General features: G+C 48.9%; 1 protein-coding gene across 5 annotated transcripts in view; it reads right to left on the bottom strand.

Moving 5' to 3' along the window:
• Positions 1 to 15,317, bottom strand: part of NCS1 (neuronal calcium sensor 1) — a 110,574-nt gene that overhangs the window by 67,367 nt on the left and 27,890 nt on the right. The window contains exon 1 of one of the 5 annotated variants that reach the window (XM_024106077.3): positions 3,603 to 3,872. The exons of the other annotated variants lie outside the window; for them this stretch is intronic. Within the exon in view, the coding sequence (XP_023961845.2) occupies positions 3,603 to 3,741 (139 nt within the window). The 5' untranslated portion in view covers positions 3,742 to 3,872. Of the gene's footprint in view, positions 1 to 3,602; positions 3,873 to 15,317 lie in introns of those variants that run through there. 5 annotated transcript variants of the gene reach the window in all.

The raw sequence follows: 15,317 nt of genomic DNA, 5'->3' as shown, positions 1-15,317 counted from the left end.
ACTGCTGTCGGGAACTCTCACCAGAATCGGCATTAACCCAGCATCTCTGAGAGGATCTCAAAGCACTTGCAAACTTTGGGCCACGGTTCTCCGTTACCCGGCACCGGGTGTAGTCATTTACACCAGTGACAGGCACTGCTGACCCAGAACTGTGGGGTTCAACACCCACTTTGCACTGGTGTGATGGGACCGCACAAGGAAATAGGTCGGCTAGAGACTTTCACGCCCCCACTGGGCAAAGGCTATCCCCATGGCACAGGTGGAGAAATGGAGGCCCAGAGAGGTCCCCAAGGTCACCATGACACAGGAATGGAACTCAGAACCCCTAACGTCCAGTCCCTTGGTCCAAATTGGACAGTGCTTCCTCCACGTTCAAAGCAAGTCTTTCCTAGACTCACCATTCCCCACACCCTGCCCCAAGGGCTTATCCTGCGGAGTAATAAAACCCTCGGAAGCTGGTAATGCTGCCTTCCTACCACTCCCTTTGGGTCTGTCTACACCGCAAGTAAAAACCCACGGCTGGCCAATGGCAGCTGACTCTGGCTCGCGGGGCTCGGGCTAAGAGGGGTTTAACCGCGGGCTCACGCTCTGGGAGCCTGTGAGGTGGGGCTCTGGGAGGGTCCCCAAATGTCTACACAGCAATTAAACAGCCCCTTAGCCCAAGTCAGCGGCATAGGCCAGCCATGGGTTTTTAACTGCAGTACAGACATACCCCTTGGGTCCTCAACCATCAGCAACAGAGCTGGTGAACTTGGGCTGTGAAATTCAAGTGAGGAAGGGGCGGGGGGAGAGTCTCAGAGCCACGGCTCCAGCCCAGGCCCAAAGATCTACACCGCACTCTTACAGCCCCCAGCCCTAGCCCGCGGACACAGGCCAGCGGTGGGTGTTTAATTACAGTGGACACATCCCCTTTGAGATTTCCCTCCCTCCCGGCTCAATATCCCAGCAGCAATGCCATGGGGCCAACTCTGGCTGAAAGCTATGAGTTTACAGGGGTGTCCACAAAGGCAGGACTGGGGCTGGGCTCAGAGGGGCCGCATGACAAGAGAGGGGTGTGTAACCTGGGGGGAATGACCCAGCAGAAATAAGATCCAGCAGTGATCAGCAAAGTCTTACGAGGGGCAGAGGAGAAAGCAAAGAATCAAAAAGCAACACCCACACCCCCACGCCCCTGAGGCTGACCCCACATCGCGGGGCAGAACCCTGCTCACCCACTATCATTATTTCTACGGCAGCAGCATTAGAGCCGCATCCCAGACCAGGGCTCTGTAGGGCCAGGCTAGGCGCCGGACATGAGCACAAGAAGATACAGTCCCTACCCCAAAGAGCCTGCCAACGGAGCTGACAAAAGGAACGAGCATTATCCCCCTTTACCAGATGGGGAACCAAGGCCCACAGAGATTAAGCAATTCACCCAAGCTCACACACAAAGCCAGGGCCTCTCCAGGGTCCCCGCACACCCAGCTGTTCTTATCGCTCCGGCCAGGGGCACTAGAGCAACAGAAGAGCGAAGGCAAATGCCTACTTAACCCCTTGTTTACCAGGGCTCTGGTACCCTGTCCCAGGGCACTGATAGATGCTGCAGTCACATCAAGCCTTCTGGCAAGCAGCGGGGTCACCACTCGCTCCTCTCTGCTCTGCTCTCCGCGAGGCTGCTCTCTGCAGGGCAGGCCCATATGCAGAGAGAGGCCAGCTGTGCCTGTGTGTAACCACGGGTACTGCAGGGAGGTGAGAGGGGATTGCAGATTGCAATCCCCCCCCCTCCCCCTCCCGGCACCAGTGAGGGGTGGACGAGTAGGAGGTGGGGGCCAGTGGAAGGAGAGGGTACTGTGATGTAAAGGGAAACACCTCCCCCACCCCACCCCCAAAAAATCTCACTGGCAATGTAAAAATGGGCTCTCGGGCAATCCCTCGGCAGCAATCACAAGTGGCAGGGATATTTACCAGCCTGAAATGAATCAATATTTATCCCTGGCAGCAAACAAAAGCAGAGACAAGTGCTGTAATCAAGGTGGCAATCACCTTAGAAATGGAAGCCCAGCACCCTGGCAGGAGACAGGCAACGCCTGCAGGAAAGGGAAGGGCAAGGGGAGCATTAATGAAATGATGGATAATCGTAGAGTGAATGACAGCGGGTTCCTCCCGCAGCCACGGTAGCCCGGCTGCAGCAGTTGTATGTATGCTGAAGGGCTGACAACTGGGATAATTATTTCATCCAGGGCTGCACTCTCTGCAGAATTCAGTTTCACCTTCATTTTCCCCAACACCAGGCATTTCGTGTGCAAACGTGTCTCCCCGCAAACAGCATTAGCTCTAAAAAAGCACGCGTGTTATATAAGATCACATTGTTATCTATGATCTTACGCAAAGGGTGTGAATGTGCCCAAATATATCTGCCTCTGGGAACAGGCATGTGCTTGCACAGCTCCATGGATATGCACACAAGGAGAGATGCATTTATACCTCAGTAGCACCTAAAGCCCTCCAATGAGATCAGAGCTCGGTTGTGCTAGGCCCTGTACAAACACAGAGTGAAAGGTGCCCCAAAGAGCTTAAAATCTTGATAGACAAGTATTATTCACGGTTAAGGCTGCGTTTTAGTCACGGGTATTTTTAGTAAAAGTCATGGACTGGTCCCGGGCAGTAACCAAAATAATCACAGCCTGTGACCGGTCCATGACTTTTACTATATACCCCTAACTAAAACGGGCCCGGGACCCCCGCTGAACCTTTCTCCTGAGTCCCAGAGCCGTGCCTTTACCCCAAGACCAATCTTCCTCCCAACAAACAGCCGCTCTCTGGGAACTGGGAAACGCCCTTGGGACTCCCACTTGCACTCACTCCCACCTCGGCAGCTTTCTTTTAGGCTGACGTTCTCCACCTCTGGGCTCAGCCCCAAAGGCGAAGTGATCTGGAAATTCTGAGCCAAACCCGTTCAGCCATTCTGGAGTGATTCGCGGTTCTGCTGTAAACCTATTTCTTGGTATTAATGGTCCTTTGTGCGCACACGGCTCAGAGGATGGGCTTTCTGGCTGAGTCGCACGCCGGGTCTCAGTTTCGCCATCAATACAATGGGGAAAATAATAGCTGTCTACCTCCCGGGGCAGTGTGAGAGTTCATTCATTATGTATTTGTCAGGTGCTTTGAGATCCCCACCTGGAAGGCGAGTGTCATTCGTTATTATGAATCCATTGACACCATAAATCTGGAGGATTAGGGCTGGATCCTGAAGCCAGTTACACTCCTGCAACTGAACTCACAGGGGAAGGGCAGATGTAACCGGGGGCTGAACTGGGCCCCTAGATTTCAACAGATTTTATTCGACTCCCCTGGGTTTTCTGTTCTTCAGGGGAGGTCCTGCCCTCATGTGCTGCTCAACAGCCTCCCACCGACCTCAGGGACAGCCACGCAGGGCCTGAGTTGGGCCTTGCTGGGTTTGGGAATCAACCAGCTGACGTCTCACTGGGGCTGTGGCCAGCCAGAAAAAAAGCCATCGCTAGGGTGCAAACCACCCGCCATCAACCCTTTCTAACAAGGTAAGTCAACTCCTGAGCCCAGCTGTGGCCATTCGCACGGGGCATCTGGGAGACAAGCAGACAAACCTCTTGGATGGAATCCTTGACGCTTTTCGAAGGAGCCGAGAGTTGGGCACCAAATTCCTATTGAGTTGGGGGCCTCCAGATCCTTTAGTCTCCCTAGGAAAATCACAGCCTCGGTCTGATGAGCGGGATCCTGTGTCATTTCAGACCACCCTGGCCCCAGCACCCACACTGACAGCTTCCGAGCAAGGAAAGGGCTGCACCACAGCTCACTAGGAAAGCGCTAACCCAGCCTCCCTGCCACAGACAGGTCCTGAAGGAGCCTGGGGACCACTGCGAAAGCAGAACACAAAATGAAATCAGCGTCAGAGCTGGCTGCCAGGGTGTTTGCTTCCAGAGGGAGCTTAGTTTTAACATATTTAATCAGATCCCTTTTAAAGGTAATTGAGGCTTTGTCTGTACTAGATGCTACGGTGCCAGATTTCCAGCAATGGTGCAGCTGCAGGGCTAGCAACGGGCAAGCACTAGCATGGCTCAGGCACAGGTGAGTTCAGCCTCATGCTCTGGGCAGATTCTCAGGGGACAGTAACGAGAGAGGTTGTGTGAGCCAATGGATCAGGCACTGCACGGGGACTCTGGAGACGTCTCCCACTGGTAACTCAAGAGGCAGAAACAGTGCCACTTGGGGTCCCGGTCTAGCTCCGTGCCTCAACTTCCCCATTTGTAGAACGGACTGAAATAGTGGCAGGGATGCCAAGTGTTATTATTAGATCATATGGGAAGGGAAAGCCTTAGGAAATCCAAGTGCCTCCTACCCCCGCACAAGGCCCATGACTCAGTGTGCCACCTTCCACCCCCTCACCATCACTCCAAATTCCTGCGACAGGCCTGCTTGGGGGCACAGAGTGAGTCCAACAAGGGGAGATTAGGAACAGTGCATCTGTGGCATGAGTGGGGGGGCTACTGGATGGGGAGGGGTGGGAGGGAGGAGCCTGTGCTGTGCCCCACCCAGAGCCGTGATGAATGGAGAGACACCACGTTCTCAGCAGGGCAGAGTTTGCAGCTAGCGTGGATCACAGCGTGTGACACTAGACTAGCGCGTGGACAGTGATCCTCATGCCCCTGCCCTGGCACCTCTGTGCCAAGGATTTCCAGCAGTGGCAGCCCAGGATACAGGGATCTTGAGAGCTGGGGGGCCGTGCCTAAGCAGGACTCAACCCAAAGGAAGGTCAATCACACTGCAGCTTTTCCGATAAGCTGGCGCAGTGCCAGCCTTCACTGGGCATCCCAATGCCCAGCATAATGGGGCCCCCACCCCAACGGGGGCTACCACAGTCTCACTAGTTAATCATAATAAGCACCCCCATCACCTCCTCTCCAGCCCAGAGCTGTCCCCACGCCCCTCTATGTGGAGGGTTAAACAAGAGACCAGAGACCTGCCTGCCCCCTCCCACCCCGACCTTTTGGCTTGGGGGGGAGTAAATTCCGAGTGGCGCTATTGTGAGGAACACACCGCCCGGGCCTGCTCTGCCACCATCCCCCATTAATCCCCCCGCCCACACACCCCTTCCCCCGAGGCCAGGCCGCAAGAACCCGCTCTTGTTAATCATTGATTAAGCTCGTTAATTGGCGTTTGCAAGGCAGCGAGAAGAGCAGATAGCGGGGACGGCAAATTCATTACTGCCTGGCAGGAGAAACTTGATTGAAATGAGAGAAGGGAGTGGGGAGTGGAAAGGGGCTGCTTCCCCTTCACACAGGTCGCATGGCAAGGTTGGAGCAATGAGGGTGAGGGGGGTGTGCAGCCATCGCCCTCTTGAATAGCTTCATGAGCCTTCCAGGGCATTGGCCTCTTACCCACCTCCCAAAACGAGGACTTGCTGCTCCAACGAGCCAACAAGGCTTAAGCTGCAGGAAAAGCGAGATTTTACACCCACTGAACCGGGCGTGCAACACTTATTGTCTCACATGCACACTGGCAGGGAGGGGCTGGGAAGGGAGAGTCTAGGCCCCGGTGTCCATCGTGGCTGAAGGCCTGTTCCCTAGGGATGCCCAGGACTAGAGGTGGGTACTGACGTCAGGGGCGAGAGGAGTTTGCTGGCCTCACGGTGAAATCAGGATCACAGCTCAGTGCGGAGCTTTTAAAGCAGGCAGACCGGCTCAGAAGGGAAGGGAGAAGGGGATGGAGCTCCCTGTGTGTACAGAGCAGGGGCGACTCTATGTTTTTTGCTGCCCCAAGCACGGCAGGCAGGCGGCTTTCGGCGGCACACCTGCAGGCAGTCCGCTGGCCACGCGGATTTGGCGGCATGCCTGCGGGAGGTCCGCCGGTGCCGTGCCATCGGCATCCCCGTCGCCGAATTGCCGCTGAAGCCGCGGGACCGGCGGACCTCCCGCAGGCATGCCTCTGAAAGCCGCCTGCCTGCCGCCCTCACAGCGACCGTCAGGCTGCTCACCGTGGCTTGCCGCCCCAGGCACGCGCTTGCTGCGCTGGTGCCTGGAGCCGCCCCTGGTACAGAGTGACAAATAGGAAACATGTCAGGGAGGCTCCCTGAGCCACGTTCTAGGGTAGCAGGGTCTGTCTGTAAAACTCCCTAGATGTTCACACGGGGCAGCCATCTTCTCACACCCAACTGTCTCCCAGGTTACTATGGCAACCACCAGCCGGGACTTCTGGAGCTAAACACCAGAATCACCACAAGGCTCTGTAGCTGGGGCTGTAACTTATGGCCTCTGTGGATTAGGCACAGAGGGGGGGCCCATAATACACAGCGACCAGTGGGTCACATATTGTACCATCCTGAGTGATGTTGGTGCCTTAAAATTTTCCCTTCTACAGCATCGTTAAGCTGAGCATCTTAAAGCCCTTGACAAACATCATCCAACCTGGGCGGTGCTATCCTCACACTACAGATGGGGCAACAGGTGGCCAAGTGACTGTCCCAAGGTCACACAATGAGTTGAGTTGAGACGAGAACTCAGAAGTCCTGGTTCCTGGCCTCCTGCTCTGGAATAGACAGTAGCACTGAAAGCAAAGATGGGGGCTATGCAGACACCGAAATGAGATACTGGGAGCAACAGACTTAGTTTATTTGCTGCTATACGGCACTTTTCACCCAACAGTTGCCAAACACCTTATCCCTGACACTGGCATCCTCTACCAGGCCAGCTAAGATAGCAGCCAGCCCCTACTGGTACGTCCTCACCGCAGCAGGGAGCCAGCCTTGGACCCAGGGGGCAGGGACAGGCCGAGCTCACGTGGCCAGCCTGAGCCTTCACCGGTGCTGCAACGGCACAAGCCCCTCTAGCACAAGTCTGTCTACCCTGGCTGGGAGGCTCCCTCCCAGCTGCAGTGCACACATATCCCGAGACTCTCCTGCCACGAGACATCCACCCAGCACCCCCTCGGAAGAAGAATCACGCTATCCCCTCAATTTCTCTCATCCGCCAGGGAAGTCAGCTGCCTCTCTCGGGCTCTCCTCGAGCCCTTTCTTAAGCACGGACATCGCTAGGTGTATACGCACTGTTGAGTCTGCAGTGGGGCTGGCTGGATGTAACCGAGTGCAGACTCTGGCCCTGTTTGCATCATATAATGTGCACTGCACGCTACCCTCGGGGACAAAGGATTTTCAGGATGATCGGAATTAGTTAGTATATAGCCCAAGGGAATGTAGCAGTTACAGGCACTCAGCAACCGGCAGGATTGGGCCCTTAGATTACTAATCATCCTCGTTATTTATGTTACGGTAACACCCAAATGACCCAAGCAGGATCGGGGCCCCCTGAGGGATTAGCACTCGTCTTTTAGGAGCCAGCCCACCACAAACGCACCCTGTGACTGCACAGAGCCTACAAAAGCCCCTTTCGTACCGTATATTTCGTACCAGTTCCTTGGGTTTTATAAGACAGGATGTACACAGCCCACTGCAACACAGAGTCCTGCCTCTCACAGCACAGGTTGTGATCCTTTGAAGGGGATTCTTTACTGGGGCTGCTGGACACAGGGAGATTGCTATGGTTCTTTCTGGCTCCTAGATTAATCTGTCTTGGTGCCTAAAGCCTGGCTCACACTAGCAGTCTGGGATCAGCATGCTGACTACACTGGCTAGGAGCAGTTAGTTACAGCACTGCCAGAGAGACTTCTTCGACCAGGGGAAGAGACTGTCTCATCTTCAGTGGGACTCTCCTGATGCAACCCAGAGACCTCCAGAGAAACGCTGGTTCTTGAAGAGAAGAGGACGTGAAGTGGCTGGAAACGTCTTACTTGAGAAGCTGTATTTGCTAGTTGGATAAAGATGGCTGGAATCTCCATCCAGGAATGCATGACTCGGTTACTCAAGATGAGCCTTTAGTAGTATCAGCTGTGATCTAGTACAATGGTTCTCACTCAGGGGTACGTGTACTCCTAGGGGTATGCAGAGGTCTAGGGGTACATCAACTCATCTAGATATTTGCCTAGTTTTACAACAGGCTACATAAAAAGCATGGGCAAAGTCAGTACGAATTAAAATTTCATATAATGACTTGTTTATACTGCTCTCTATATAAGCCCCGTGGTTTTCAGTTTAAACCAATTTTATCGAAAAAATCCTGGGTTTTACAAAAAGTATTATTCTTTTTTTCCGTTTTCACCCTACTTTTGTATCATTCAAATATATATAAAAAAAACTTGTTTTATTAGGAAAATACAATCCATTGCACGAGATCTATGTATTACGATAATATATTAGTCCGTGTGTATATACAAAGCTGCCTGTTGAAGTAAGGCTATGTATTAGTCTAGAAAATACACACAATAAACAAACAGGCACACACACAAGCTCTAAAATGCGTGTGCATCTGAACGTACTGATGAATTTCACGCTCACTATGTACACCAGGGTCCCCAACACGGTGCCCGTGGGAGCCATGGCGCCCACCGGGGCGTCTAAGTGCGCCCGCATACTGGCTGGCGGACGAGCATCCGCTGAAATGCTGCCGACAAGCATCGTCATCCAGAGGCGTCGCCTGTTGGTGGCGACGCCTATTAACCTTGCCGCTTGTTGGTGGCATTTCGGCGGCGACGCCTATTGACGTTGCTGCTTGTCGGCGGCATTTCGGCGGATGCTCATCCGCCGCCACGGTTCTCCGTGGCTCGTCGTCTGGCACCTGCCACACGAAAAAGGTTGGGGACCACTCACGTACACATTTCAAGCTGTTAGCAGAGAACGGTTTGAAGATTTGATATACTAAAATGGGAAGAAAATGAAAATCTGTATCAGAATATGTTTGAGAACACAGGAGGTATTCAAAAGTTAAAAAACAAACAAAACAGGTGAAACAGATGAAGTTGAGTGTATGTGCTACAAATGGTATGGCTCAATTATTAAATGTAAATATTTATAGGCTAATACTTCTAAGTCTACAACAGTAAACTGTTTATTCTAATGAAAAGTTTTATTTGGGAGTAGAGATATATTGTTTTCTTAAAATCAGAGGTGGTTTGTTACAGAACTAAAAACACAAACCACCCTGAATTCCATTCATCAAAGGATTAATCTACTGAATACTTTTTCCCCCTGTCCTTCCATCCATCAAAATAAACCCTGATATTTTCCCAGAAAAATTATTAATAGTTTTTTCTATCGATTTTCACCTGTTTTTGTTGTTGTAGTAATAAACAGATAAATTTCCACAAAATAAAATAAAATTAAAATTAAAACGGAAAACAAAGGGCCCTATCTACATACTATACACTGAAATGTAAGTACAATATTTTATAATTATATGGTAAAAATGAGAAATTAAGCAATGTTTCAGTAACAGTGTGACTGTGGCGCTTTTGTGTTTTTATGTCTGATTTTGTCAGCAAGGAGTTTTTAAGTGAGGTGAAACTTGGGATACACAAGACAAACCAGGCTCCTGAAAGGGATACAGTCGTCTGGAAAGGTTGAAACCATTGGTCGAATATAGCAGACCATGGGCTTCGGCTCTGGATTCTATTCCTGGCTCTACAAGTGAACTTAAACAGGTCACTTAATTTCTTCATGCCTCAGTTTCCCCTCACTCCCTTTGTCTGTCTTGAGACTGTACGCTCTTTGGGGCAGGTACTGTCTCTTATTCTGTTTGTACTGCACCTAGCACAAAGAGGCCCTGATCTCAGTTGGGATCTGTACACTCTACTGTAAGATAAATTATAATAATAACTTTAAGCCCATTATTTGAAACAGAAGGATCCTGGGCATTAATATCAAAGGGGTAGCTGTGTTAGTCTGGATCTGTAAAAGCAGCAAAGAGTCCTGTGGCACCTTATAGACGAACAGACGTATTGGAGCATGAGCTTTTGTGGGTGAATACCCACTTCTTCAGATGCCTTCACAATTGGAGTCATCCGAAGAAGTGGGTATTCACCCACGAAAGCTCATGCTCCTATACGTCTATTAGTCTATAAGGTACCACAGGACTCTTTGCTGCTTGAGCATGAATAGTTTGACATCTGATGTTTTTTGGTCTACTGACTTCCCCCTCATAAAAATTCAAGTTTAAAAATGTAAACAGTGTCTCTGGTTAAACATTAAATACACACCACATACCTAACCCCCCGGGCTCAGCATGCCTGTCTGGATTCAGAGACTAGTTCAAAAGGCAGATTTGCTATTGGTGTGTCACCAGTAGCTGCTTGTTACTGGGCCAGCACACAGGGAAAGAAGCCATTTGCACACATTAAAAGAATTTTGATTTATTCTTATATCCTTATTCCCATCTTCCTCCTTACGTAGCCAACAACCAGTATCCTCAGCAACACCTAGGATCAGCAAACCTGCTTCATTGTCTGCCTTGTTCTGCAACAGTCGTGTTGTCCAAAGTTCTTCCACACACAATGCTGTGTTATGCTCAGATCCATTGAAATCAATAGGAGTTAGGTACCTAAACACTTTTGAGATCTGAGCCCCAGATCCTATCTACATTTGCAAGGAAACTGCTTTTGAAACATGACTTCCACTAAACCGGGTTCTAGCAGAGTTTGGTCAGCCAGTGTAGACAGGACAAACCAGGTGACACTCTTTGGTCAGGAATGGTTTCTACACTAGACTGCTCCCTGGCCAAACAAAATACTTTCTTTTGTTAATAAGAATATATTTCCAAGCTAGCCCTTAAAAGCTTGAGAGAACCATGAGTAACCCTGGATTTTAGCGACGCTTCAGCTGTTTCAACATTGACGTCTTTGCCAAATTCCACCAACCCTGGTCAAGTTCCCCCAACACCTAGCTATCACTGATATGATGCTTTCAATCTGTAGAGTGCTAAGTGCTTTACAAAGGAGGCAAGTATCATTATGCCTGTATTACAGAGGCAGAAAATGAGGCACCTTTGCTGAAGTGACTTACCGAAGGTCACCCCGCAAGCCAGACCTGGGAATAGCACGCACGTCTTCCATCTTGCGGTCATCCCCAAGCACAGGACCACGTGGCCTTCACAATAGGAGTCATTCTGTACACTGGCCACCAGCATCTTTACCACCATGTCACCTAGCCCTGTTCCAAGCCGGGTTCACAATACAGGTGCCCATGTATGCTTGGGCTCTCTGTGTTGCTAGCACTGGTGCAGCTGACCCAGTGTTAACAACAATGGGGAATTTGTGGAAACCGTCCCTAGTGGACACACTGCCTACTTGTTAAGGTAGGAGATCAGAACCCAGGAATCCTGCGTTCTACCCCCAGCTTAGCCACGGACTACCTGTATGACTTTGAGCGAGTTGTCTCACTGCTCCGTGCCTCAGTTTCCCCATATGTCAAACAGGGATAACAGTGCCTACATCACAGCGGGTCATGAAGCCAAACTCATAAGCATGTGCAAAGCACTCTGAGATCCTCACAGTAAAGGTGCTATGGGAGGACAAAGCTTTATTACTGTCAGCGTCATAGGACGACCTTCCATCTTACTGGGTCTTGGCTCAGCTCGCCGCTGCCTGAGCCTCCCCTCACGCAGGCTGGATCTCGCGGCCTGGCTTGGATGCCACAGTGACTTAGCCCTCTGGCTCATTAATTGAAGAAACAAGCCCAGCCCTTCCAGGACATCCAAGTCCACAACGAACAAAACACACGGTCTTCAGCCCTGTCTCCAACAGTGCTCAGCCCCTCCTGCCTGGGGGCCTGTCTCCTTGCCTCATATTTTAGGCACTCTTCTTAGGGCCTCAGCTTTCAGCCCTTCCTGGGCTTTCAGTCTCTTCCTTCAGCCCCTCCTGGGCTCCTTTGGACTGCTCCCAGCTCTCTATTGAGCAGCAACTTCCAGGGCTTTCTTCTGGCAGTCTTCCTTCTCCCTTCAGCCCCTCTTGGGCTCATCACTCCCTCTGGGGAAGGGATTAATTGCCTCGCAGATGGGGCTGTGCCCATCCCACCTTAAAGAGCCCAGCCACCCTATGACAGTTACTGTTCAAGTATTATACAATATGCAGCGCAATCTTCTCTTTAACTGGTGCCATTTGTGGTTTGTCTAGCTACCACACTGAACAAACAAGTCCAAAAGCCGATCCGTTCCCATTTCCCATGGGGTTGGTATCAACAAGTGCACTAATATGCAATTAAAATCCTCTCCGGGCACTATTCAATATTGAAAGGCCTAACACTAGGTTTCAGAAATTGGGTTCAGGAAAAAAAACAAAACACAGATTCACTGTTTGCAACAAATAAGATAGGGGAAGAGCAGGGGAGAATGACTCTCTTTGGGAATCAAATAATTGTATGGAAAAAACACACCCAGCAGCAGCATCTGGGAGTTGCATTAATTTCACTCCATGTAGCGTTTAGCTGTGGCTTTCCCAAGTGTTGATGGGACTCCCTCCCAAGCATTAAGCAGTCTGTTGGTGCAACCTGGAAATCAGAGATGGAAAAGATCAAATACATCTTCCAGTCCATCCACCAGGGTCCAGGTCCATTGACTGCGAAGAAATCAGCAGCCCTGTGAAAAACATGTTCTTCCACAATGGGTTTAAATAGGGCTGTTGATTAATCGCAGCTAACTCACGTGATTAACAAAAAAATTAATCGCGTTTAATTGCACTGTTAAACAATATAAGGTTTAATAGAATAGAATTAAACAATTGAAATCTATTAAATATTTTGGCTGTTTTTCTACATTTTCAAATATTTGATTTCAATTTACAACACAGAATACACAGTGTACATTGCTCACTTTATATTATTATTTTTTATTACAAATATTTGCCCTGTAAAAATGATAAAAAGAAACAGTATTTTTCAATTCACCACATAAGTACAGTAGTGCAATCTCTATCGTGAAAGTGAAACTTACAAATGTAGATTTTTTTTTTTACATAACTGCACCCAAAAACAAAACAATGTAAAACTTTAGAGCCTACAAGTCCACTCAGTCCCACTTCTTGTTCAGCCAATCACTAAGACAAACAAGTTTGTTTACATTTACAGGAGATAATGCTGCCCTCTTTTTATTTACAATGTTACCAGAAAGTGAGAACAGATGTTCGCATGGCACTTTTGTGGCCAGCATTGCAAGATATTTATGTGCCAGATACGCTAAAGATTCATATGCCCCTTCATGCTTCAACCACCATTCCAGAGGACATGCGTCCATGCCGATGATGCTCGTTAAAAAAATAATGCATTAATTAAATTTGTGACTGAATTCCTTGGGGGAGAATTGTATGTCTCCTGCTCTATTTTATCTACATTCTGCCATATATTTTGTGTTATGGCAGTCTCGGATAACAACCCAGCACATGTTCGATTTAAGAACACTTTCATTGCAGATCTGACAAAATGCAAAGAAGGTACCAATGTGAGATTTCTAAAGATAACTACAGCACTTGACCCAGGTTTAAGAATCTGAAGTGTCTTCCAAAATCTGAGAGGGATGAGGTGTGGCGCATGTTTTCAGAAGTCTTAAAAGAGCAACACTCCGACGCAGAAACTACAGAACCCAAACCACCAAAGAAGAAAAACAACCTTTTGTTGGTGGCATCTGACTCAGATGATGAAAATGAACGTGTGTCAGTCCGCACTGCTTTGGACTGTTATTGAGTGATCAGCATGGAAGCATGTCCCCTGGAATAGTAGGCGAAGCGTGAAGGGACATATGAAAATTTACTGCATCTGGCATGTAAATATTTTGTGATGCCGACTACAACAGTGCCATGTGAACCCCTGTTCTCACTTTCAGGTGACACTGTAAACAAGAAGCGGGCAGCATTATCTCCTGAAAATGTAAAGAAACTTGTTTGTCTGAGCAATTGGCTGAACAAGAAGTAGGACTGAGTGGACTTACAGGCTCTAAAGTTTTACATTGTTTTATTTTTGAATGCAGTTATGTTTTGTACACAATTCAGCTTTCTTGATAGAGACTGTACTACAGAAATTGTATTAGGTGAAGTGAAAAATACTATTTCTTTTTTCTTTTTTACAGTGCAAATATTTGTAATAAAAATAAATATAAAGTGAGCACTGTACACTTTGTATTGTGTATTGTAATTGAAATCAATATATTTGAAAATGTAGAAAACATCCAAAAATATTTAAATAAATGGTATTCTATTATTGTTTAACAGAGCGATCATTCACGATTCATTTTTTTAATCGCTTGACAGCCCTAGTTTTAGATAAAACTGGGCTCATTGCTTGGGTAATTCTCCTTGCTCCCAATGGATTTTCACCACTGCCGCGTTTGTGGAACAGCTCCATACCAGCTCTGGAATGGATAGTTACTCCAAAGGCAAATGAACTGGCCCCCACTGAAGGGAAATCCTGTCTTCTCATCCACAGCATGAGTGGGGGAGAAATTGAAGGCAGGGGATTGCTCCTCAGACCAACAGAAGGCCCCCAACAGGCTTAAATCCCATATGCATGCTAGACTGGGAAGGATAATCTTGTGGATAGGTCACAAAACCAGGACTCGAGAGCACTGGGATCAAATCTTGGCTCTACCACTGTGTGAGTCTGGGCAAGTTTTAGCCTTGTGTAGAAATGGGAGATCCTATCTCTTAGGGAGACTAAAACCCATTTGTGATGGGAAGATGCTCAGATACCATAGTGATGAAGCCCATATAAGTACCTCCATAGCCAATAAAATGGTGGGGGGAACTGCTGTGGCATCACCGAGGGCAGTCAGTATTTTCGTATCAGGGAGGAAGGATCCGAACTGGAGAATCTCTTCAGAATAACATTTATTACTTACGAAGAGCCAACCAAAAGGGCCCGAAAGAAACACACGTTCAGCTCAGAAAGGAAAAGGAGCCGACAAACATTATTCCATTTAGAAGTCTAAGCTATGCCTCAGAGGCAGGATAATTTGAGGAAGGTTCAGGAAACAAGCCCTAATCTTTCATTAGCATATAGAACAACCCCGCCCATCTGCATAATTTGTATCTCTAGGACAAAAAAGCTCGCAGCAGCCCTCGCACAGGCAATTGCTCAGACAATAATCATAATTCTCGGAGAAGCAGCATTGTCTAGTAATCCCAGCTTGTGAGAGACTCGGATATATAGCCCTACGTAGACTCATCAACTCTCCCACCGTGGAGCTGGCCTCATCCTCTTGCCTTTGCACCTCTGGGCCGCGGGGGATTGCGCGCCTGTAGCACCCATGTTTTTCAGTGCGTTTGATTGTTGTGCTGGTGCTCTTTGTGTGAACCAGAAGTGCCGCTACCACAAGCGGAGGTACAGAAAGAAGGAGAAAGAGAGAAAAAAGAATGAGAGAGAAATAAAGTAAGAAAGAAGGAGAGAGGCAATGTCACGCCCAGAGACAGAAGCTAGTCACGTGGACTGGATCTTG

Source organism: Chrysemys picta, chromosome 18 (genome assembly GCF_011386835.1).
Source record: "Chrysemys picta bellii isolate R12L10 chromosome 18, ASM1138683v2, whole genome shotgun sequence".
In the NCBI taxonomy this organism is placed as follows: domain Eukaryota; kingdom Metazoa; phylum Chordata; order Testudines; family Emydidae; genus Chrysemys; species Chrysemys picta.
Note: the sequence above shows the minus strand (reverse complement) of the source record. Positions and strands in the feature narration are given on the sequence as shown.